The sequence below is a fragment of the Mytilus trossulus genome, unplaced genomic scaffold (genome assembly GCF_036588685.1).
Source record: "Mytilus trossulus isolate FHL-02 unplaced genomic scaffold, PNRI_Mtr1.1.1.hap1 h1tg000463l__unscaffolded, whole genome shotgun sequence".
Classification (NCBI taxonomy): domain Eukaryota; kingdom Metazoa; phylum Mollusca; class Bivalvia; order Mytilida; family Mytilidae; genus Mytilus; species Mytilus trossulus.
The window spans coordinates 258579-285115 of record NW_026963372.1 but is presented as its reverse complement, the minus strand read 5'-3'; the positions used below and the strand labels follow the sequence as shown (position 1 = coordinate 285115).

Sequence of the window (26537 nt, the reverse complement as noted above, 5' to 3'; positions counted from 1 at the left end):
AACACAAAAAACTAATAAAGACTGAACAACGCATGAACCTAATCGAAATTGGGGTTGATCGCAGGTGTTTCGGAAGAGTATTATATCCTGCTTCACGTACTATATGAAACCAGAAGAGAACTTTTGTAAAGAGGAAAAGTAAATGACACCGGAAGTGACTTTTATTTAACAGGAGATTGCTTATTATCTCCTTTATTTCATGAAAATGATTTAAAAAAAATTGTATTTTGAATAAGTGTTTTTTAAATCTGTCATTTGACACCAAAGCTTCTACTTTTCATTTCAATTTTTATATTTAATGCATCTGATACGGATGGAAAGATATCATTTATTCTCTGAACAAATGTTTTCTCTTTCTCCTCTTATATTTGATGAATTTCCCTCAGTTTTGATTTGTAACTCGGATTTGTTTCTCAATCGAGTTATGAATTTCGTACAGCGGTATACTACTGTATTTGCTGTGCATGGTAATTTTCATAATTTGTCCCAGGTTAAAGTTATACTCTTGACATTGTTTTACGTACTGTATTTATATTGTCTAAACGAGTTTATTTATTCGTGCATTCCATGTTTATTTGTTGTTAAACATTTTTTTTTGATCGAGTAAATCAATTTCAATTGACATGTTTTAAATTGATCAACACTACTCATTTTGGGGCCATTGATAGATTGCTGTTCGGTGTTTGCCAAGGCTCCGTGTTGAAGGCCATACCTTGACCTCTATTTCTTAACTTTTTACAAGTTATGGCTTTGATGCAGAGTTATCTCATTTTGCATCCATATCACAACTTCTTTTATCTTCTTTATTATATTTGTTCCTTATCCACCATATCGTTTACTGTCTAATAACTAAGGCATGTTATTGTATTTTTTTTTTCATTTAAATTAGAGACTTTTTAGTTTTCTAAATCTCAATGTAAAATTGGTATAATTTTAATGAACACAACTATTAGAAGTTCAGGTTGACATTTGAAGAAGACATGACGTCAAAAAACATGCTCAATAAAAAAATAAGGTAATTAGGTCTTTCCACTTTTCTGTGGAAAGACCTATTGTATTTCTTCTGATTAATATTTTTTTTCCCGCCACATTCTGAAATTTTGGTTTCGCAATTTGTCGCTTAGATATTTTTAAAATTGTATCGTATAGTTTATACGCTTTCAAATTTCACCCTACTAAGATGAACAATTTTCTTTGTAAGAGTTATCTCCCCAAACACTGTTTTTCTTGTATCCACTACTCCTTTGCAACCGTAAAAGATTAATACAAATTTATTTTATATAATTGCTAGTTATATCCTTCGCATGATTTGTCCTATTTTAACTGATGCGATATAAACACTCCATATGAGAGTTATTTCCCCTCATGCATTTGATATTAGTAATATGAATTTCTAACTGGTAAACTATAAGTGATAGAGACCTAGGGTCTTTTTAAATAAGGTCCTTGGTTAAAAAAAATGAAAATAAGGTCAAGGTTAAAGGTCAAGGTCATATTATAAATTTGGATTCTAGTGAACAATAAATGGAAGTTTTTGCCCATCTTATATTTAGAGTTATGCTTAAAGTAATTTAACTCATTTACCATACATATTAAAGACCTCGCGTCTTTTGATTTAAGGTCCTTGGTTTGTGTCCCTGAAACTGAGGTCAAGGTCATTGGTAAATAGGACGTTGTAGATTTTGACCTTTGCTTTAAATTCATATTTACACATCATATATTCATAGGAACTGCCATTTTAGACTGATTTTTAATATTTTAATATCAAAATAGATCTTTACTGATGGAAAGACCTTCAATTGTTTTTAATTTTTACAGTTTTGGGAATAAGAAATTAGAAAACTTTCCCAGATTGAAGAAATAGTAACTGACTGTAGCTTACCAGAAACAAATAGAATTTTTATATTTCAATTCTATATTAAGGTGGTACCTAACACTACAGGGAGATAACTCCGTAAAGTCAGCTAAACGTTTTAATTACGTTGTGTTGTTAAGGGAATATTAAGCGTCTCAATGATCAAAATTGGTGTTTGTCAAACTGCTATATAACCAGTGTAATTTTTCTGATAAAACGATTGGTTCAAATTTTTTTGAAATTTTTATATTTTTGTCAAAGTTTCAAAGTAAATACTTTGTCAAAATTTAAAGAAAATTATACGAGCCAAATTAATTTTAGTTAAAGTGTTGGGTACCACCTTAAGATTGCATTTCGAATATTAGGACTTTTTGGATATGCCTCTATAAAATCAGAAGTATTATACCGCTGTTCAAAATTTATAAATCGATAGAGAGAAAACGAATATTCGTTACAAAGTAAGACAAAGGGAAACACATCACCTATAAGGGTAAAACAAATGAACAACAGCACGACTGATTTGCAACAAAGACAAACGCCAGCATACAAGAAAACGAACTATTTGCTAACACCTGCCATATTCCTGACTCCGTACGTAAAATTAAAAAACCTTGTTTTAGGGCTAGGCTATATGGCAGTGTTAAACGAAATTGACAAAAAGAGACAGAAATACATTACAAACAAGCGCAAGAACACTCAGCACCTAGAAACGCATACATAAATAATACGTGTACATTTTTATGTGGTTGATAATGATCGTTTCCTTTGTTGTCCCATTTATAAATGTACTATTTTCATATGCTCAAATTTTTTGTTGAGGATGGTACAATAACCTTAAGAACCCCTTCAGTATTTCTTTGATTCAAGTTGAAGAGAGAGTATTGCATAATGCCTGCTACCTCTATCTTTGCTAGATCAAATATAAAATCACTGTAGACACGAAACATATAAAGAAATATTGTGATATAGTTTATTTAAACAAAAAATAACTGTTAGTGTATAGGAGTCAGATTCAAACTGTCTTACAAGTATTTCTGAGCTTAAATATACCGCAAATGCTAAAAGTAGTTTGATTGATTCTGAATTCGACATTTCAGATATTTGGCAACTTAAATGTTTTAAAGACGTCTAATCATCATGCGAGCAAACTTCATGGAATAGACGTTAGTTTTTATCAAATTCCAACTGACAACATTCTTGTAAGGAGATTTTCCTTTCTTGTATATGCCATTCAGATTTGATTGATGACATGCGCGGTACCACCATCCTCCTTTAGCTTGATTTGCACAGTTGATGGACGACTTATCCTTGTCAACGTCTTTCGTTGTAAACTTCATTCCGTTATGATACGTCAAACAATCTTCTGTGAATAAATAGATTCAATAATAATTATTAATAATATTAAATTATTGTACTTCGTTTATTTATTCTTTCTTTTAATTTTATTTGTAGTTACATAAAGGGTTGTTTTAAATCTAAATTCGATTAATAAAATTGAGAATGGAAATGGGGAATGTGTCAAAGAGACAACAACCCGACCAAATTAAAAAAACAAAACAACAGAAGAAGGTCACCAACAGGTCTTCAATGTAGCGAGAAATTCCCGCACCCAGAGGCGTCCTTCAGCTGACCCATAAACAAATATATACTAGTTCAGTGATAATGTACGCTTAAAAATACTCTTTATACATTTAATGAATAATTCATGTCAGCCTTTATTGTTAGTTTACTCATGGCTCGGCATAGATTACCTTAGCCATATTTGGCAAACCTTTTTGGAACTTTTGGTCCCCAATGCTTTTCAACTTTAAACTAGGTTGGCTTTCTTACTATTTTAAATTGAGCGTCTTTTAGACGAAACGCGGGTCTGGCGTATAAAATTATAAGCCTGGCACCTTTGATAACTATTGAGCCGTTATATTCGAATTTCATCCTGACTGTTTGCGAGGGATAGAATTAAGGATTATCACTGCCTACTCGAGCACTTTTAAATTAACAACACATTTATTGCTTCTACGAATAGACAACGTTCGAGTTTGTCCGTCACCGGTTAAAAACTCGTCAATTATGTGCGCCTGTATCACGTCATTTACTAGATAGAGGGTATCGCCTGTATCCCTGTACTATTTACGTTCATCAAGCGTCTTAGTGATTGTCGCTGTGCAGGATGAACTAGAAATAAAATGTTTGTTCAGTAGGTATTTAATTCCCTTATGACAGCAGTGCTTTTTGTCAATTATGAGATTTCAATTTAGCCGAATAAATTGTGCAATATAGCATGAAGTTTTCCAACCACTAGTTCAACATTAATACGGAAGTGACGAGGCCCCTAAACGCATGAAGGATGTTCAATTAAACCAATTTTTTTGACGGTAAAAACGGTTATTTAAAAAACTAAAGCGAGATGTGTTGTCTGTAATATTTTACCTTTAAAGCTTTACTTTATTTGGCCTTTTTAACTTTTTTGATTCGAGCGTCACTTGAGAGTCTTTTGTAGACGAACGCGCGTCCTACCTTAATTTCCACAGTTAACATTTTAATGTAATTTGCAGCTTAATAAGTTTCAATCGCGCGCGTTATAAATTAAATGATTTGAATGCGCCGAAAACATTAATGGAATTTCACGAAATGTTATACTATTCTGATTATATACATTCCCCGAGCTCTTATGCATTAATTTTATTTTCATACATCAAAGTAAGATTTTTTGCCATTGCAATCTGTAACAACGTCATAGCTTTTACTAATAGATTACAATACATAAGGAGTTACGTGGGAGGTATACTGAAACAGCCATTATTATGCTCATTTTTTATTCTGTGTTTAATCTAAATAAAAAGAGACTTTTATAAAGGTGCAATTTGCAAAGCGAAAGCAGCAATACACAAAAGAAAAGCTATTCAATCATTCTTCAAACTTGTGTACTAAACACATAAATGCATGACACATACAACGATAAAAAAGTAAAAAGGCAAAAATGCCGAACTCCAAGAGAAAATTTGCTACTTATGTTAATTTACACCTAGATGTAGTCTTTCATTGATATAAACTTTATTACGACATGTATTTCCTATTGAATATTTGCATTAAAATATTTTAGTTTGACCTAATCATTATTAATTCGACTAAGTTTTCACTTTACATGACAACTTTGGCATAATTTTCCTATAATAAGTTCCATTCATATTTATTCTCAAATCCATTCATATCCTTTGACACTAATTTATATCTTGTGCTGCTACGAAATTAATCTAAGATAATTATAGATTATCGTTGATCATCTCAACGAGATTGATTTTCTCGCTTGAGCTGGTACAGCGAAAGTGAGAAAAGCAATCGAGTTGAGATGACCAATGATAATCTATTTATCGCTATTTTACCTATGACGACGTTGTCAATTTCATGTCAATTTCGTTAGCAACGCCACGTGCATGCTTAGTTTCTATTGATATTTTTTCCATCTCAAGCGAGAAGCATGATAGGAAAATTATCACAAAAAAAGATCAAAGGAAAAATGCACAAAATAGCGATAATTAAAACTATCAGATAAATCAAATATTGTGTAATTTTATTTCTACGTAAATAAACTTACTGGCATTTCCACTATATCCTCCAACCGTCAAAATATACTTGTTTATTTCATTTCCAACTGCAAATGTTTTGTAGATGGCATACCACTTGTTTCCCGTCCAGTCACCTAAATCTATCCTTAACTCATACTTTCCATTTGAAGTCAAAATATGTATATTATCATTTCCTGTTTTCAAAGAGTAAACAATAAACGATTGACATTTTTGTATCAAAAACCATTTTAAAAACTAAATATTTGTTTTTTCTTAATCCCTTTAGATTCATAACTTGGAAAGAAAATTTATTCGTTGATTGTGTTTGGGTTTTGATTTCGCCATTTGCTTAGGTTTTTTGGTTAGATCTTCCTCGGAGTACGGTGTTATTTTACTTTATTCGCATCTATAACTAACAGCATTTGCCTTAAACAGTTTGATATATTGATTTCCCCTTTAGGATTTGCCACGGAATTTTGTAATTTTGTTATTACATTTTTCTTTCAACACATTGCAAATTGATGAGAGTGTTTTACATTTACCGAAAATTGTGTTTACTCTAATAATTTCTATTTCATCAGCAAAGAATTCAAGATGAATAATAATTGCATTGATACAACAATTACCTAGCCAAAAGCTTTTTTCGACATTTCCAAATCCTTTTTTATACTCTGCCCATGTTCTGTAAAAATTTGTGTTATCCTGTCGTCTTTGTAATACCTTTACAACATGAAAAAAACAAATAAGCATAAAGTATCTATTTTGCCTAATAAAACAGAAGACAATTTTTCGTCATAGGTGTAAATGGAAATACACTTACATGATTTAATCGATTGGTATATCAAAAGGACCGATGTGTTGAACAAAATCGGTTTCACTCATTTTACTACGTAGGTAAAGGTAATTTAGTAAAGTTTTTTTTGTTGCAACATGGTTTTATCAAATATTGCAAGAACAACTTTTTTACTATTAGAAATATAGGCATTTTGACATCCATCCATACATTGTCAAGCTTGTAAAATAAAAATTCAAGGGTACAGGTATTGCAAAAGATGTAAAATATTTTCTACCTTATAGATCAATTCAATTGATACTTGATAAACAAAATCTAAAATTGAAGTCTCAATAACTACTCGATCATGGCAAAGTAAATCGTTTCTAGAATAAAAAGTAAGAAAAGTAAAAAGTAAAATGAAATAAAAAATCCAAACAAACTAAAGAGCAAGAATTAATAAAAAAGCAAGCAGTATTTGCTTACCATTCTGGAACACCTAAGATCACCCCAAGTTTAAGTGGGATTCGTTTTGCTTAGTCTTTAGTTTTCTGTGTTGTGTCTACCGTACTATTATTTGTCTGTTTGTCCATTTTTTTTAGCATAATCTAGTCTAATGAAATGATTTCAATACTAAAAGGTTTTTATTCATACAGTTACACGTACCGTCCAACCCCCGTCGAATTTATCCATGTTACAATAGACTGTCATAGCTGTAGAATTGTCTGGGTATATAGTGTACACACCGCTATTCTTGTGTTCTGTTTTCAGTTCAACACAGTCGCGGGGTTTATTTAAATCCAAAGGTTTACAAAGACCTAAAATTAGAAGTCGGAGATCAATTATTTTCATAAGCATTCCAATAAATTGGCAACTCACCTACAAAAACTGTCATTCTTCACAAAGACAACAAATATAAAATATGCAAATGTCTACTGGACACATCATGTAAATGCACGAATACTTTGTGGAAGTCAATGAAACAGTTCGTACTTGTTTTAATGAGGCATTAAACATGGATTAAAAACAAAAAATTACCACCACAGTGGTAAGATAAGTCATCAACAAGAATTTGTCACTAAAAATATGCATGTTTGTTTACTAGATACATAATTGATTTTTGAAAGTCTACATGTTCTATATACTTTAAACTTTACCCGTACAGAAATTGCTAACAAAAGCACACAAGTTTCACATGTGAAGCACATGAGATGCAAGTAAGAATTGTATGCAAATCAGGTTTCTCATATGAGCAGTTTGGTAGTTCATATGGGACAACATCCCTAATGCGCCTTGAAATGAGGAACTCAAAAGTCACGTGTAAAGAAAAAATCTATGTGTAGTGATATTGGACATGTTTCTATTTTTAACAAATGACTGAACTTAATAATTTGTGGTGATTAGGAAAGTAGAGGAACATAGAATAAATGTGTAAAAACTATGGAGCTATTGAATGTGTTCAAAGTATTAAATTTTCAAAGAACTTATTGTGTTAAAAAGGGGATATTTTACCACAAGGAGCCACATCACAAACGGATGTTCGGGGTTTGCTAATTTACGGAAAAAGTAATCTCACTTCGTACCCCGAAAATTTAACCACATATGTGAAAATGTCACAGCTTCGAAACGAGCTATCATACATATCCAAGTTTACGATATGGACTGAGCTACAGGAAAAAACGTTACCATTATCGCCTATGGAAAAACAATTAAAGATATTGAGCCAATTTACAAAAAGATAAATCAGAAGTTTCCAGAGTGATCTATGGATGATTTCACCTTATACACCCGGGAAAATTGTGAAAATGATGGTAAGTATTTTTTTATTTATACCTATATATCCCAGAGGATTTCAGATAACCATTATAGATAAATACCAGCAGATACTCAATGAAATTTTCGCTTTTAGAAAGCATTACAGGCACGGGGCTGAACACTTTTTTTAGGCACAATTCTAACTTTGTTTACACCCCCGAGAGATCCGAAAGGAATTTGTTTATGAATTGAAAAAGGCATGAACTAACATAATAGTTTTATCTGTAAGTAAACATGACACAATACAGTCTTTGTTATGTAATTATCACTCCGGATTACAGGAATAACTGATAATCAAGGGAGATAACACACTCCATACGAGTAAAGTGAAATACATCATCATCATGTGCTTTTATCCAATAATTTGACCCATGGTCAGTCAGTAGATATCATATGCAGTTAATAAACAGACAAACATGTACCTGTATTAAAGAAATCATGAATTATTATTTGTAATGCACACTAGCAAATCACAAGATATTGTCTTTTCTCAGTGAAAAAGGGGGAGGGTCAACAAACCTTTCGAAAACAATATTGCTGCACCTTTTCAACTTTTAAGCTAGTTAGCTACCACTCGTTGCTTCTAATATAAAAGATTTAAATGAAGGTTGATAAGCCACAAGGGAGAAGCATTTTTCTTTCTTTGCGATAAAATGTTCAAGAATTTGATTTTTGCTCTCTCAATAATACTTATGTACCAAATAATAACACAGCCTGAGTAATTTTTTTGTCTTATTTCAGTTCCAGACATATCATTACTTTTTAACCTGAGATGACAAACTAGAGGTTTTAAAAGGTCCTGAATAACTGGTAAGCATTTTGTTTTATTTGGCAAGCTCTAAATTGTTTATTTATGGTATTTATGCAATTCTAATTACAGTCGGTATGTTAAATATATACTGATATGAAAACTGTTGCTATGGTCTTGGCATTAAATGAAAATGCTTGGTTACTGATCTTTTCGACTCTATATTTCAAGTTAAACCTTGCGGCAACTGTTCCTCATGTAACTCTGCAAACTATAATTAGCATTATTTTGATATGCCGTTATTTAATGACGCCATAATACGTGTGATGTCACAATGTTTCCTTTAAAACCTCATGCCAATATCTCACTGATAAAAGATTTTCACTGAAATACATGTAAAAAACATTTTTTCTCAAATACAATTATGTGAAAGAACAAGTTTTGAAAATTTGCACTTCATTGCACTCTAATTATATGATTCAAATGACTTTTACAGTAGTTTATAGTGGTTTCTACAGTATAAAATATCAGGTTTCCACTGGCTAGAATAATTAAGTATTTTGGTGTTTTTTTTATGAAATCTTCATTTTTGCATAATTTCTCTGTCAAAATGCACTTTTAGGCACCAGAAAATTTTATTGCATGCTTTAACAGGGTCTGTGTGTTGTAATTTAAGGTTACATTCAGATGTTTTGTCCTTCTTTTGACTAGTGAAGGTATACTGTAAGAAATTAATTATGCATACACTTTGTATTCAAAACAAATAAATATAGCGATAAAAGTGTCATTGCCTTATAGTGCTGAAACAACTTTATTTTTTTTTCAGAAATGGACAAAAATTCACATATTTATTCAGAATGTCATACCGATGAAGATCACATAAAAATATTTGGAAAAATCAGAACTATGGATTGCAATATGGGACAACATCCCTAATGCGCCTTGAAATGAGGAACTCAAAAGTCACGTGTAAAGAAAAAATCTCTGTGTAGTGATATTGGACATGTTTCTATTTTTAACAAATGACTGAACTTAATTATTTGTGGTGATTAGGAAAGTAGAGGAACATAGAATAAATGTGTAAAAACTATGGAGCTATTGAATGTGTTCAAAGTATTAAATTTTCAAAGAACTTATTGTGTTAAAAAGGGGATATTTTACCACAAGGAGCCACATCACAAACGGATGTTCGGGGTTTGCTAATTTACGGAAAAAGTAATCTCACTTCGTACCCCGAAAATTTAACCACATATGTGAAAATGTCACAGCTTCGAAACGAGCTATCATACATATCCAAGTTTACGATATGGACTGAGCTACAGGAAAAAACGTTACCATTATCGCCTATGGAAAAACAATTAAAGATATTGAGCCATATGTGCCCACAAAAATCTAACATAATGCTCACGTGTGCAATTCAAACCTCAGATGAGGTTTTATCATCCATGTTAGTTTTATGTTAGTTTTGTACTTTGAAAAGATTTTCCATTCTTCTAACCATTCAAAACTAACCTACATCATTGCTCATATGAGCTTTTTCAAAATGACATGCCCAGTCATGTACTTTCTGTCAAATTCATGAAAAGCATGCAATAATTGGAGGGAGATGGATATGAAAAATGTTAAGTCCTATATTGTGCTATTTGAAGACATTCATTATGTACTAAACTTGCAAGTCCCTCTATTAGTTTTATAATGTAATAAATAAATTTGGTGTTTTCACTGTCTTCTGATTGGTTAAAATTATTAGTTTTATTTTCAATGTTGTCAATTTTGATGGCGACACGCCCATTCCGACGTGTATTCATACGCCAACATGTGTGTACGTTGTTTTTGTTAATATAAACAATATAAAAAGTTCTTTGAGCCTTATTTTGATAGAAATTTATTTATAATGAATGGCAATCAGAGGAGGTGTTTCATGATGGTGCCGTGTGCAAAAAAACAACAAGTCACGTGATAATAATAACCGCCTACGTCCGCCATTGAACGAATCAGATTTGACAGAAGATCGATATTTTGATAAGCCAATGACAACGCTACAACTTGTAACAGGTGAGTGATTTTTGTGTAAACATAAACACATGGATCAACAAATCGTGTTTACATTGATTGAAGCGCATTAAAACTGAGGGAAATGGTTATACAGAATACAAGAAAAAGAGTGAATTTATGGCGTCCATTGTTCCGACATTTTTTGAAAAAAAGGCACTTACTTTCCTGAATAATACACGTAAACAAGAAGCGACTTTCATGCGAGATTTTATCATGCCTTTCTATGGTAAACAAGAAATCTAAAATTATAAAAAGTCGTCTTAAGTCGTCTCTAAATTTTCCAAAATATTTGAATGAAAAGGTCTAAATTTCACCCCCTTTTAGATTTTGCCTTTCTGAAAACCGTCATATATAAACATTAAACGGCCATGTCATGAGTAAAAAAATCGATTGTTTCTAAACCTGATGGACTGTAACATTGTAAAAGTTACTTGAACTAATTATAAACACGATTAACAACTCAACAAATATGAAAACGAAGATAATTATAATCCTGACAATCAAGATACTGCATGGCCTTCTTTTATTTTAGGGGCCCCAACCCATAAAGAGCCATACTAAACTATTCTTAATCCCAAACCTTACCCTAGCCCATTTTTGACATTGATACTTACATTGATACATGTCTGACCAGAGACATATAATATATGCATATACATGTATTATATGTCTCTGGTCTGACCAACAAAATGTCAGACAAAAATTCATTCGGATAGACATAAATATATTTCTTTTTCAGTCAGACAAACCCTAAAACAGTATTTTTCACAGACTGAACGGTTACCCTACACACCCTACATGTACATGTATAGATAAACTGTGATATGATATCATCAGTATTCAGTGTTGGAATAGCTGGTTTCTGACTTGTTTAAATTAGTGTCAAATTAATGTCCTAATTTTAGTCAATGTGCCACATTTACAATTTCTACAGTGACAGATGCAAACAGGACACCCAGGTGGATCCTTTTAAGATTATTCGAATAGACACGATGACTTTTATAACATTATTTATGACTGTATTATGACAAAAGTGCATATCAAAATAATGGCTAATTGCATTTAACTTTTTCTAAAGGAACATTGATAAAGTTCTAAAAGTATATATATTAAGCCTATCATGAACACTTCAAAAGGTAATATCATTACCATTAATTAATAGATTCTTGTCATAACATGCATTAAAATTTTTGAATATTTAGTAAACAGAATTGCTCTGATATATATAAGATAAGATAAAAAGTTTTATTTTCCAAATTAGGTCTCCAGTGGGGCATATACATATAACATATATAATTGATACAACATACAGTATTTTACATGCAATTCTTACAATAACCTTCAACTATTGAAATAAAGATATACAGTGTATGTATTCATTTTCAATTTCAATTTTATCAAATTGCAGTCCACTATAACACTTAAGCATTTGACTGTACTTTTAAATAGCAGTCTATCAGTCATTATAAAAATCACCATAAAGTATATTAATGATTGTCTTTTATTAAGAACATCTGTATAACTTGTATTTCTTTTAATATGCAATGCCAACCTAATTTTTGTTTGTGTTCTTTTTTCAATTGTTCATGAACATTAATAATGTGTTAACTGTTGATATTTATAGCCTTTTTTCTTCTTTGTTGTGAATACAACTGTCACTCTAATATAATTGTAATCAATTTAACTATTGTAAGTTTATTGTCTTAATTCTGTATGCCATAACCATTTAATGTAAATGTGTTTGTGCAAATAAAATATTGTCATATTGTCATATTGTATGTACATGTATATATGTGTGAATTTTTTTTTCAGAGGCCAGATTTATTTCCAATGACAACCACATCACCAGTACTTACTCCTACATCTGTGCAACCACAACCAAGAGATAGCAGAAAATGTCTTTTCCAAAGTCCAACAGACACCACAACAAGAAAAGAATTACCTGGATTTGTTACTCCATTGGTAAGAACTTATTCAAAACTTCTATTTTCAAGTCACTAAACACATTCATATAGGAAAAAAACTTCCTAATCATTACCACTGATTTCAGATGAATTTATGGGATACATGTATATAAAGGACATTTTTTCACTAGATACCAAATAACAAAGGAATATTATTAACAAATATAGATATTATTAACAAATATAGATCTCTGTTACATACTGCCTTCAACAACTAGCAAAGAGTATACCAGGCATAGAACTTAAGACTTTGGTAGCCAACAGATTAAATATTGTAGTACACATATATAAAGTCATATACAACATGTACAAGAAAAGCAGAAATTTCATTAGCCCACACCAAATTTCAGTGACCATTGATCTGTGGGTCCCTTCTAATTTCATACCTTAGCATACTGCATAGTCAGTTATGGAAGTCACCAAAATGTAATGTAAACATGTATATTATATGGAGTATGATGCAGAATCATGGAAATATTTTTTTGTTTAGAAGCAAGAATGATTTTTTTTATTATGGCCTTTTTATTCATGTTATTGGTAGATACATGTATATACGGTGAGGACAAACAAGCCATTTTTTTTTTACCTTAAACTTTATAATAGTGTTATATTATATACCAGTATGATATTTTATTACTTTATAATTTTTTACAATTATAGGGAACATCTCACATTTTGTCTCAGAAGAGAAATAGGCGAGTAGTTGTCTTTTCACCATTGAAGGGTACTAATTATAAGAGCCCACCTTAAAAGAAACGTAGGCAACCAGTATGGACCCAGAAAGAGTTGTGTTCCTCTGATCATGATTATTGTTTAAATAAAAAAAAGACCAAATGATATGAAAATCATTATAATTAACTGACAATAATTAAAGAATAACTATTTTAACATGATGTATCAGTTATTTTATTTTCAACTGAATTATTAAAGATTTTCTTTTTTCTTTGAGAAATATTCCTATTTTGAATCAGCCATTTTGTTTTGGTCAACTATAATATTCATGTGTGCAACATGTGAACAAATGCTCATATGAGCAATCTAATAAAATGCACATGAGAAACAAAAGCTCATATGAGCAGTTGCATGTGAGGTTTTTAACATGCAAATTAGGTTGGTTTGATATGTGCAATTTGTTAGCTCACAAAATGCTCAATTAATTTGCATGTTAAAAACTCGTGTGCAATCATGTGAGTTTCTAACGTGAACATCTTATGTGCAACATGTTAGCACTTTTTGGTAAGGGTATACATTTCTATGTTTTTTCTGTCAGCTAACGAGTTGACAGTTAAGGTCGTACGAAATATATATCTAAGGTAGAGGAATAAGTAGTCTGTGCACGGTGCACGTTGATAGCTCCTTTTATCATATCATAAACAATATGCACATTTATACTTCTCCATTTGTTTTTCTTTTTTTTCCTCATTTAACGTTTGCAGCATCCATAAATATTATTGAACACATGTATCACCTTGATGTAACACTTAAGTAGGGCTCCGTGTGAAAATCATGCAATGAGTGGGGGTCAACAGATTATCACCCAATTTGGTATGTTTTCTTGCCTTCAATCAAGATTGATGAAAAAATATTAATTTTTGTTGCTAGGACACCTTGGTTACCATGGCAACCAAGTGTCAGATTGTGGGTTCTGGTTTAGACAAATATACACAAATTACAGTAAAAAGTGTGATAAGGTCAAAGTTCACAAAAAAAATTAGAGAATATGATAATTTTATACAAAAAGGATTTGCTTACCCTGAAAATCATTTTTCAACATCCTTATAATACTCGATTCTTCTTTCGGTCCTTTACTTGCTGAAATATTTTATAAACTGATCAATATAAAAAAAAGATGTGACATGTTTGCCAATGAGACAACTCCCCTCAAGAGACAAAATGACAGATTTATAAAAAAAAAAGGTAACCGTACGGCCTTCAACAATAAGCAAAAATTTCTATTTGTTGTAATTCTATTGAATTCTCTTTTATTCATTGATTATTTCTAGATTATTGATTTTACCATTAAAAAATACAATGATTCAATGTTACATTTCAAATAATACTTGCCTTCCACTATCCATTTTAACTTATTTCTCAGCTGTGTGTTAAGTTTCACTACATCACTGTATACATCAATATCTACAATAAGATCATTATTACAATAACTCGAATGATGGTAGATTTAATATCTTGGGATTACCACTTTTTGTTTCGCCATTTTAAGTCTTCCTATGAAAAGACAAATGAAGATGTCGCTGCTTCTTTACGAATCAAACTAGTTACACTAGCATGTTATATTGCAAATGCTGTACAATAAAAAATACAATATTTACTAAACAAAATGGGTTATGACGTTCTTTTACGTAATAATTAAACCAATAATTAAATGGGAAAAACTACTCTATTTATTACTTAACATTTCACAGAACCAATTGAAGTATATGTAAGTGACGTTATACCTTTTTTGTTTTAATCTTTTAAGAATTCTAAATAACTCACTGTTCAGTATGGATTGGGTGTCTTTTAACATTTGAGTCGCTGTCTTTTTTGGTTTATCGTGGAAACATACCTCTGTAATATTTGAGACATGGTACATTGTAAACAATCTTCTATAAAGAACTAAAGTGAAACAATAAATTAGTATAAACAGATGAAAAAAAAATAAAACCCCTGGTTTTCAAAATGAGTTTGAGCATTCCTGATTAAAATAAAATCCTAAAAAAGAGGAGTACAAGATGTTTGGTCGTTCGTAAAAATTGGACATATGATAAGTGCTAAGGGAAATACCGACTTATGAATAAAAACTTATAATGACAATGATACGAGGTAAAATGGTTATTTAAACATTTACTAAAACCTGGTTATTTGTTTTAAAGGTTCTAAAAATGTGAATATACTAATGGGACACAGACTAAGAGCATCTCAAACTATGACCGGGTGAGCATTCTTATAACCGCAAGCTTTCTAAAGGTGAAACATATGAGTGAGTTTTGCTTTCATAATATATATGAGCTCATCATAGATACCAGGGTTAAATCTGGTATTTACGACGGACACGCATTTTGTCTACCAGAGACTCTACAGTGACGCTTTAATCCGAAAAAGCTAAAAAGGCCAAATAGAGTACGAAGTTGAAGCTTTGAGGACCAAAATTCCAAATTTTTTGTCGAATATAGGTAAGGAAATCTACTCCTGAAGTAGAAAAGCCTTAGTATTTCTAGAATTCAAAAGTTTTGTAAACAGTCAATTTTAAAAATAACCATACCAATGATACTTCATGTCAGCACATGCTGACCACTGGGCTGGTGATACCCTCGGGGAATAAAACTCCACCAGCAGTGGCATCGTCGCAGTGGTTGTAAATAAACTCATCATAGATACCAGGTTTAAATTTTGTATTTGCGCTATTTGATCTCAGAAGACAATATTAACAAAAGCAATAAAAAAAATCCTCTTTTTGAAGATTCAGGAGGAAAATAAAATAAAAATACCTTGTAATGAGAACATCATATCATCAACTTTTGAGTCAACGTCTAATGATTCTCGCTTGTAATTTGTTTTCCATTTATCAGTAATGTCGTCGGATATTTCTCTCCGGTTTGCTGGTGAAGGTTTCTGTTTTGTCATCGAAGCTAATAATTAGAAATAGTTTCTTGTGGTAAAAAAGTTAACATATAGATTACTTTGGTGCAGGAGTCAAAAATTCTAATTACTAACACATGAAGCGTACTGGTTTGTATGACTACATTTTTTTATATTTAAACCAACTTGCAAGCCTTTGCAAAAAAGAGAATTGCAGTGAAAAATGAAAATCTGTAATTATATACAGCATTATCCCTTTGTATGATTAAAATTTATTTAAACGTTCAAAGCAGAGAAATTTTGTTGTTTCTTTGATTTTAATGTTATACCTCCTGTATGTTATTTTTAAAAGTACTTTAATATCATTAACGTCCTACCTTCATTGTTTTCAATTTTACCGCCTTCTACACACAACAAAATAATCATGTAAAAGAAACTGGCCAACATCGTCATCATGATTGGTGATATTGACATTCTAGTTTGAATCATCGTATATACATATATAGGTATGACATTTATTAATTGCTTCGTAGCGTGACTTAAATTATTCATTTGCATGTTATGATTCTCCTTTCAATAACAAAACTATATCAATGTACATAAAAAAGTTTCCAAAGACCACACTAAATTCCAAGAATACAATATTAGATGTTTTCTTCGAACGAACACATTTCGCAATATTCATTAAAATAAATTTGCTTTTGCTTCAAGCGAATTATGGTAACTAAGGATTTTTCATCAGAAAAGAAAAGCCGAATTAATTAAATTTACAATTATAATGTGTTTACAGTACTTCTTACACATTCATTGAAGATAATTTATTTTAAGTCACCCTTTAAATGTGTCTTTAGTCTTTGATCCTTTTTAAGCTCACCTGGCCCAAAGGGCCAAGTGAGCTTTTCTCATCACTTGGCGTCCGGCGTCCGTCGTCGTCCGTCGTAGTCGTCGTCGTCCGTCGTCGTCGTCGTCGTCGTCCGTCGTCGTCGTCGTCGTCGTCCGTCGTCGTCGTCGTCGTCGTCCGTCGTTAGCTTTTACAAAAATCTTCTCCTCTGAAACTACTGGGCCAAATTAAACCAAACTTGGCCACATTCATCATTGGGGTACTTAGTTTAAAAAATGTGTCCGGTGACGCAGCCAACTATCTAAGATGGCCGCCATGGCTAAAAAAAGAACATAGTGGTGAAATGCAGTTTTTGGCTTATAACTCAAAAACCAAAGCATTTAGAGCAAATCTGACATGGGGTAAAATTGTTTATCAGGTCTAGATCTATCTGCCCTGAAATTTTCAGATGTGTCGGACAACCCATTGTTAGGTTGCTGCCCCTGATTTGTTAATTTTAAGGAAATTTTGCTGTTTTTGGTTATTATCTTGAATATTATAATAGATAGAGATAAACTGTAAACAGCAATAATGTTCAGCAAAGTAAGATTTACAAATAAGTCAACATGACCTAAATGGTCAGTTGACCCCTTTCGGAGTTATTGCCCTTTATAGTCAATTTTTAACCATTTTTCGTAAATCTTTGTAATCTATTACAAAAATCTTCTCCTCTGAAACTACTGGGCCAATTTAAACCAAACTTGGCCACAATCATCTTTGGGATATTTAGTTTAAAAAATGTGTCCGGTGACCCGGCCAACTATCCAAGATGGCTGCCATGGCTAAAAAAAGAACATAGTGGTGAAATGCAGTTTTTGGCTTATAACTCAAAAACCAAAGCATTTACAGCAAATCTGATGTGGGTTAAGATTGTTTATCAGGTTAAGATCTATCTGCCCTGAACTTTTCAGATGAATCAGACAACCCTTTGTTGGGTTGCTGCCCCTGGTTTGGTAATTTTAAGGAAATTTTGCTGTTTTTGGTTATTATCTTGAATATAATAGATAGAGATAAACTGTAAACAGCAATAATGTTCAGCAAAGTAAGATTTACAAATAAGTCAACATGACTAAAATGGTCAATTGACCCCCTAAGGAGTAATGGTCCTTTACAGTCAACTTTTAACAATTTTCATAAAATTTGTAAATTTTTACTATCATTTTCCACTAAAACTACTGGGCCAAGTTCATTGTAGATAGAGATTATTGTTAGCAGCAAGAATGTACAGTAAGGTAAGATGTACAAACACATTACCATCACCAAAACACAAAGTTGTCATGAATCCATCTGCGTCCTTTGTTTAATATTCACATTGACCAAGGTGAGCGACACAGGCTCTTTAGAGCCTCTAGTTTCAATTTTACTATGGATTCATTCATTCTCGTTAGATACCAATTTCGTGGATTTCGTGGTTACAAGTGAACCACAAAATTAAATGTTCAACGAATTACCATTTTTTATAAGCTTATGTGTAGACTTCATCAAAACCACGAAATTAAATATCAACGAACATTCAAGTTTTCCCTTGTCCACGAAAATTGGTAACTATGAAAAATAAATGAATCCAAAGTATGTAAATATTTAAATTTAGATTGTTGATCAACAAAACAATAAAAATCAAATGCTTATTTTTGAAGAAAAAAAAATCGACTCGTGAGAGGGGTTTGAATTTCCAATCATCAAGTAAATGTAGAACAAATTTAAAACTCAAAAATTACATTGTTCATGATTAATTGATTGATTGATGGATTGATTCTCTTTATTTCCATTATACTGAAGATTTACATTTGTAAACACAAGTATACTATTTATATAATATAGATGTTTTAAATTTGAGTTTCTTGTGTATAATTCGGAGTTTAGTATGACGTCAATTATCACTGTACTATTATGCATATTTTTAGGGGCCAGATGAAGGACACCAACGGGTGCGGGAATTCTCGCTTCATTGAAGACCCAATGGTTGCCTTCGGCTGTTGTCTGCTCTATGGTCGGGTGGTTGTCGCTTTGACATATTCACCATTTCCTTTCTCAATTTTATGTCTAATATATCTGTTCCGGACCATATGAATATTTGGACCATACGCGTATGGTCATGACCATATGGGTATATACTCATATGGTCCGACCATACGCGTATGGTGCGACCGTACGTGTCTGGTCGGGGTAATTAACACGCTGTTACAGTTTACTTTTAATACTTCTAAACTCTTCATATGGTATGACCGTTGCTTAAAAAGGACGGTATCATATAGGTGATTTTATTATTATATTATAATAAAAAGATAAGCTAATTAAAAATTAGAATTGTAACATAGTTAATTTTACTTACTTGTCAAAACTATAATAAACACATTTTATTCCGATGGTCATTACCGATGGTTTTTACCGATTTGTTATTACGCGTGAATAGCAATATGTCGATTAAAAAAAAAATCCAAAAATTTATAATGAACTGTAACACAAGTGAAGAAGTCATTTGAAAGTAAAATAGTTTATTTAAGTTGTCTTGTGAATATGGTGTATTGCAGTCATGTTACGATATTTGATACCTAGAGCTTCTTAAAACACCATAGACATATCGGAATGACCAAAGACCTCGGTATCACTGTACACAGCTACATAAAGGCTAGCTTTTCTCTCGCAAACTAAAGGTGTAAATGAAAAGGATCGTGCACAACCAAAACTTGCAAATGCAAAAAGCTATGGTACCGTGTGGAAGTAAATGTCACCCCAAGCCTTCATGCAAGAATGTAATTAGCGATGAAAATTAACTATGGCATCAATATTTAAATTGTACGTAGTATTTGAATTATAAAATAATAGATTGTCATGTAACCATCATTGTTTTTTAGTTAAAGTTTTTGTATTATTGAAACTTTTATAATGTAATTTTAAAAAAAATATACCTACATGGTACAAATACTCATATGGTCCGGCCCGTTAATAACCAAACGAGTATTATACTCATATGGTCCGACCATATGAGTATACGCATATGTTCATGACCATACGTGTATGGTCCAAATACTCATATGGTCCGGAACATATCTACATGCTACATTTGTTTGATGCAAATATTTTAGTGACCCAAATTAAACCTATGCTCAGATAATTCGGCCTTAAATATATGATCTGCCAAGCAACAAATCATGTTTCTCCAGTTGTCAGAGTTTACAGAATGCATAAAATCTATAATGCCACCAAGTAAAGATACGATTATAAGCCTGGTACCTTTGATAACTATCTGCTGCATATCAACGACTCCATTGAAATATTGTCCATGAACTACTCTTATCTAGTTGCATATATATACAGCAAATTTGCGTGTTCCAGATAGGCATACAGCTAGCAGGAAAATATATCGATGGTACTTACGGTATTTATTCACATAGCAACACCATAAACCTTATATAATATACAAGTCTGAGCTTTCTACATGGGGTTGTTGATTTAGTATTGGAAATGTTGTAATTTTAGAAATTGATCTACTTGTAGATTGTGTATTTTGACACCCATGGTTTAATTTTTTTTCTTCATTGTTAAAAATTGAGTCATTTCCAATAGACATGAATATGGACAACATATCGTCACGTCTAGAGACTTGTTTAGCTGACATAAGTAAATGAATGTGCTTAAACATGCTGAATCTAAACCGAAAAAACGGAACTGGCCCCGGCGACATAAAACTTTTTTCTCCGAGTAAAAAAATATTCTCAGAATTCTTCATAAGAAGACACCATTTGGCAATTTTGAGTTTATTGTTTATTAAAGTGAAACAAAGATTTTTTTTCTCAGATCTATATATATATATATATATACATGGAAAAAAGTATTGCAACACCAAATTGAAATTGAATTAAAAAAACAACTCTTTATTTTTTTGTGATATAATTTAGTAAAATAGAACTAGTTAAACATTATTTAAGTATCACCTGAGTTAAATCAATAAATATCTACTCGATAAGTTTTATCTGCACATGCAGCTACTACTCGTAAATAGCAAAACAGATGTATTTATCCTAATTGTTTTCAACACTTTAAATAATCAAGTTTTTAAAGTTATGTAATTGACACCTTGTAATAGGTCCTTGACAACTCTAAACTGCATCAAGATGGCAGATTATCAGCATAAGAGAAGCAGGGATGTCGCTGTAACAAATGTATTGTTGGTCATCACCATTCCACTATAAGTCGTTTTGAGAATAACAAGCAGGCACTACACGCTGTTAAAGACCTTCCGAGATAATGAAGACCCCTTTTCCATTTGCTAGAGAAAATCAAGCATAATGAAGGTTGATCAGATGGAAACCCATTGCATACAAGACAATCCTAAAAAAGAGAGTGGTGGCCATACAGGAGCCTTTTAACAAGAACTGTTCGAGATCAACTCATCGCTGCTGGTTATCGTGCGATAAGACCATTTCGGAGACCTTTGCTAACGAACAGACACACAGTTTTCCGTATCCAATGTAGTGCAGAGCTCGCCAAAGTTGGAAATTGACATCGTGGAGGAAGATCCAATGTTCAAATGGAATTTGGTTCATCTTCCTTGGCCCGATCGTAGCCCGGCTTTGAACCATATCAAGCAAATATGGGACACTATTGGACGGAAAGTGCGCGAAAGGACATCCCAGTTCAAACACATCATGAAATAAACGATGCCCTTCATCAGAAATGGTTGCTGCTACCTTAGAAACAAATTAGTCGATTTATGGCAGGGATCAGAAGACGTTAAGATGCGGTTATCCGTTTGAATAGAGGCTGCGTATAAAGTACTAATTCTTTGGCGTTTAACGATCAACCATGATGTGAACAGTCATCTGAATATTAATTTTGAAATGTCTGACATTGTCAAGTTCGACTACAGTAAAAGTGGTCAAATGCAATTTTTTGTACAAAAAAAACACTTCATTTTGTTATTAAAATTGTGGTTATATAAATCATTTTGTTTACTAACATTGTTTGTTCGTTTCAATGCCAATGTTATCATAAACCATGTTTCAATAATATTATACACATATTTTATTATATTTCATCCAAAAAAAGATGCTGATTTTTCAAGTTTTAAAAAATCAAGGTGTTGCAATACTTTTTTCCATGTGTATATAGAAAAATCATAACAAAAAAAACAACAATCCGGATATTTTTAAAGCAAATAAATAATTGTAATTAATATGAGAAGGTAAATATGGTATAATGAGTACCAATGAGACAAACTCAATTATAATCCTGGTAATTTTGATATTAAGTATAATTTCTCACGTTTCGTAGTATAGGGAGAAATTATTGTTTATACGGTACTTGCGTAGTAATTTTATAAGTTTTAGTCACTAGGTATAAGACAAGTGACTAATTTTATAGCGGGAAATTTTTTCCCTGATATTATCACTTTCTAGCCCGCCGCAGACAGGGCAACATTGAAGTATGGACACCGGAATATCTAGTTCAATTAAAGACGCCATTTCGCTTGAAGTGAAGAATGTCGTTTCTAACCTTCAACAAGACATATTGAATAGCATTTCTTCTATCATGGATTCCAGATTATCGTCTTTCGGATAATCTCAACAGGACATTTCACAGTCTCAAATGTACAAAATCGAGCAGACCGTTACTGACAATTACTCTTTCAAGAGAAAAGGCAATGAGAATCAGTTCAAACATGAATCCAGGGTACTTTCCAAGCTGAAAGAAGCAGACGTTAACTTAGAAGGGCCAGATTTGAGCGTATATTCCGTACAAACAGCTAAAGCAAAGATAGTAGAAGGTATGGAATTAGTGAAAGAAAGACAAACACTGATTAAAATGGCAGATTCCTCGGAACTGGGTTGGAAGGTTGTGAGTGAATATGTGACAAATCCTATCGCCGACGATTCGGAAGATGAGAAGAAAATAATCAGGGCACAAAACAGAGCAGAAAGAAAACAGAAAGCAGAGAAATCTAAGAAAATTGTCCCAAGAAAAGCACCATACACAAGAGAGAAGGCAGAGAATACCAACTCTTCTTGAAAACCTGGCAGGTGCTTCAACTGTAGATTGAGAGGCCATTGGACGGACAATTGTCCGGATAAGAAGAAAATAAGTACTTTTAAAACTTTATTTAATTTGCCAATCTTGACTAATAGTATTTGTTCAAATTTAAATGATACTGAACATAGTTCAATAGAAACTGATGGTCACATGACAGTTTATTGCAATAATAAGGTCGGTTTTAAATCGCCGTTAAATGTCACGGTTGATCAGCCTTCAGGTATTTTCTCACCTGTTGGTCAGTTAAAATCTAAATTACCTGAATGGAAATCAATTACAAGCAATACACATATTTTGGATGTTATGGAAAACGGATACAAGATACCTTTCAAGACAGAACCAAAATCAGAATTGTTGAAGAATAACAGATCTTCACTTGATAATCCAAAATTTGTTAAAGATGAAATAAGAAAATTAATCGAGAAAAAATGTATTTCAGAAGTAAAAGAAAGACCTTTTGTTGTAAACCCTCTTACAGTTGCTTACAATAAGAACAAACCTAGGCTGGTTTTAGATTGTCGGCATTTGAACCCACATCTATTTAAATTTAGATTTAAGTACGAAGATACAAAAAACGCACGAGACCTTTTTAAAAAGGGTGATTTTCTATTTAGCTATGATTTGAAATCGGCATATCACCATATTGAGATCACAGAAATACACAGGTCTTTTCTTGGTTTTGCATTTGTTTTTGATGGTATTATGCGTTATTTTGTGTTTAATGTATTGCCATTTGGTATTGCAACAGCCGGGTATATATTTACTAAAGTGCTAAGAGAAGTTGTCAAACACATGAGGGCAGAAGGTAAACGTGTCATCATGTTTTTAGATGACGGTCTCGGAGGGGGCAATGATTTTGAAAATTGTATGAATAGTAGTTATGAAGTTAAAAATACACTCGAAAGATTAGGATTTTTTAATAGCTCATGAAAAATGTCATTGGTTACCTAGTCAGAGTATGGATTGGTTAGGTTACACATGGGATACCATAATAGGTAGAGTTTTTATCAAGGAAGAGAGAATTGAGAAAGCCGAAAATGGTATTCGCAAATTATGCATAGAAGCTACAAACGGTAGATTGTTATTCAGTGCTAGATTTTTAGCCAGTATTTTGGGTCAAACCATTTCCATGATGATTGTTATTGGTGACAAGGTGAGATTGCACACCAGATACTTGTATGATTGTATCATGGGACGAGCAAGTTGGGATGCTCCTGTAAAGATGAACCCATATGCTCTTACAGAAATTTTATTCTGGGAAAGTTTGCTCAGAAAATTAAATAAGCAGGGTGTTGACATTTGCAGAGTTGATCATGATTTTGTGTCAGATTTTGACATTTTTTGTGACGCCTCAGATGTAGGCTTCGGTGGTTATTTATCCACTCAGTTTAGCGTTGTTACTTGTGTTGACAACAGTGAAATGTCAGGTAATTGGACAAGTGATGAAAAGTTGGAAAGTTCAACGTGGCGCGAATTAGAATGCGCAAGACGAGTATTATGTACTTATGAGAGTAAATTTAGCTTAGATAACAAGTCGGTTAGCATTAAATCGGATAATAAAAACGTCCCACATATACTAAAGGTCGGCAGTAAGGAAAGCATATTGCAAAACATAGCAGTAGATATTCACTATATTAGTTCAGAAAAGAACATTATTTTAAATTCTAAATGGCTACCAAGGGCAGACAATCAATATGCAGACAAATTGAGCAGAAACACTGATAACGATGATTGGGGTATTCATGGCGAATTGTTTAATTATTTCAATGGTACATGGGGACCATATAACATTGACAGGTTCGCTACTCATTATAATACACAATGCACACGTTTCAACTCAAAGCATTGGTGTCCAGGTTCAGAAGGCATAGACGCATTCTCTCAAAATTGGGGTAAAGACACAAACTGGTTAGTTCCACCACCATCTCTTGTTCCCATGGTTTTACAAAACATTCAGCATGACAAGGCTGCATGTACCTTAGTTATTCCTGAATGGAAATCGGCCCCTTTTTGGCCGTTGATTTACACATCAAAAGGTATAGCACATTATATACAAGACATAGAATATTTGTCGGGAAAAAGGGTGATAGTAAAAGGAGCAGACAATAACGGAGTTTTCGCAAAGTTGCCAATGAAATTTAGAATGCTAGCTTTGAGAATAGTTTTTTAATAATACAATTGTTATTTACAGGTGTGAACCTCAAACGAAATGTTGAAGCTTCTTAAGTAGAGAGTGGCGTTTCAGAGAACTGTAACATTTACAACTTAGCTGGAAAGATGACTACATTCCTTGTTGATTCGAGAAGTGAGAATACCTGTAAAAAGTACTATTCAAGTTTTAATAGATGGAAGAAATTCGCAATCGAAAACAGTTTAAATGAATTGCCAGCCGAGCCTGTTCATATAGCACTTTACATTACAAAATTGATAGATGAACAATGTTCTCCAAGTGTTGTAAATTCAGCTGTATATTCAATCAAATGGGCCTATGATATTAACGGTTTTAATGATCCGACAGAAAATTCATTTGTAAAATATCTTTTAGAATCCGCCAAAAGACGTAATGAAAGGCCTGTAAACAAAAAGGATCCAGTTAACAATGACATGTTGATTGATTTATGATCTATGTACACAGATAGTTCAGATTTACTTATAGTTAGGGATCTCTCTATGATTTTGTTGTCTTATTCGGGTTTTCTTAGGTTCGATGAGATTAGTAAATTAAGATGCAAAGATGTTAGTATTTTCGAAGATCATTCAAAACTTTTTATTTCTCATAGCAAAACTGATCAATACAGACAAGGGAACGAAATTCTTATTTCTAAAGCTATTTCTATCGCTTGTCCAGTTAACATGTATTTAAGATATTTGTCTTTAGCTGGTTTAGACGCACAATCTGAACAATTCATATTTAAACCTATATTTAGATCCAAAGGCGTAGCCAAACTTATATATAAGAAAAAACATATTAGCTACACTGCAGCTAAAGAAAACATTGTAAAGAGACTTAAGCTGGTAGCCCCAAGTCTAAATCTTGGTCTTCATTCTTTACGATCGGGTGGTGCAACTGCAGCTGCTAAGTCTAATGTAAATGAAAGATGCATAAAGCGACATGGGAGGTGGAAGACAGATTTTTCCAAAGATGGTTATATCGAAGATACGTTAGAAAAGAGAATTTCAGTCTCACAAAAATTGGGTCAGTGATATATATATATACAACTCGTCTCAACATCAACCCAACAATGTTAGATCTGTAAATTTGCTTTCGCAAATTTT

General features: G+C 32.4%; 3 protein-coding genes and 2 long non-coding RNA genes across 5 annotated transcripts; 3 read left to right on the top strand and 2 right to left on the bottom strand.

Moving 5' to 3' along the window:
* Positions 1 to 2909: 2909 nt before the first annotated feature.
* LOC134702458 (ryncolin-4-like) lies at positions 2910 to 7003 on the bottom strand. The gene is made up of 4 exons (XM_063563360.1): positions 6857 to 7003; positions 6045 to 6138; positions 5448 to 5612; positions 2910 to 3218 (listed from the first exon to the last, which is right to left on the bottom strand). The coding sequence occupies exons 1-4, from the start codon at positions 6899 to 6901 to the stop codon at positions 2974 to 2976; spliced, it is 549 nt and encodes a 182-aa protein (XP_063419430.1). The 5' UTR covers positions 6902 to 7003; the 3' UTR covers positions 2910 to 2973.
* Positions 7004 to 7561: 558 nt separating this feature from the next.
* On the top strand, positions 7562 to 9885 carry LOC134702453 (uncharacterized). Its single transcript, XR_010104414.1, has 3 exons — positions 7562 to 8001; positions 8747 to 8815; positions 9580 to 9885. It is a non-coding gene; the product is annotated as an uncharacterized LOC134702453 (long non-coding RNA).
* Positions 9886 to 14836: 4951 nt separating this feature from the next.
* On the bottom strand, positions 14837 to 16392 carry LOC134702449 (uncharacterized). The gene is made up of 3 exons (XR_010104412.1): positions 16261 to 16392; positions 15269 to 15340; positions 14837 to 14908 (listed from the first exon to the last, which is right to left on the bottom strand). It is a non-coding gene; the product is annotated as an uncharacterized LOC134702449 (long non-coding RNA).
* Positions 16393 to 24219: 7827 nt separating this feature from the next.
* Positions 24220 to 25431, top strand: LOC134702446 (uncharacterized). The gene has a single exon (XM_063563350.1). It carries the CDS (start codon positions 24220 to 24222, stop codon positions 25429 to 25431), a length of 1212 nt encoding a protein of 403 aa, XP_063419420.1.
* Positions 25432 to 25538: 107 nt separating this feature from the next.
* On the top strand, positions 25539 to 25883 carry LOC134702445 (uncharacterized). The gene has a single exon (XM_063563349.1). It carries the CDS (start codon positions 25539 to 25541, stop codon positions 25881 to 25883), a length of 345 nt encoding a protein of 114 aa, XP_063419419.1.
* The last annotated feature ends 654 nt before the right edge of the window (positions 25884 to 26537 follow it).

Coding starts and splice junctions, on each gene's coding strand:
- LOC134702446 (XM_063563350.1), top strand. CDS start 24,220: ATGGATTGGTTAGGTTACACATGGGATACCATAATAGGTAGAGTTTTT.
- LOC134702458 (XM_063563360.1), bottom strand. CDS start 6,901: ATGACAGTCTATTGTAACATGGATAAATTCGACGGGGGTTGGACG. Junction 6,139..6,856: donor AATTCGACGGGGGTTGGACG/GTACGTGTAACT, acceptor CATGTTGTAAAG/GTATTACAAAGACGACAGGA. Junction 5,613..6,044: donor CGAAAAAAGCTTTTGGCTAG/GTAATTGTTGTA, acceptor CTTTGAAAACAG/GAAATGATAATATACATATT.
- LOC134702445 (XM_063563349.1), top strand. CDS start 25,539: ATGACTACATTCCTTGTTGATTCGAGAAGTGAGAATACCTGTAAAAAG.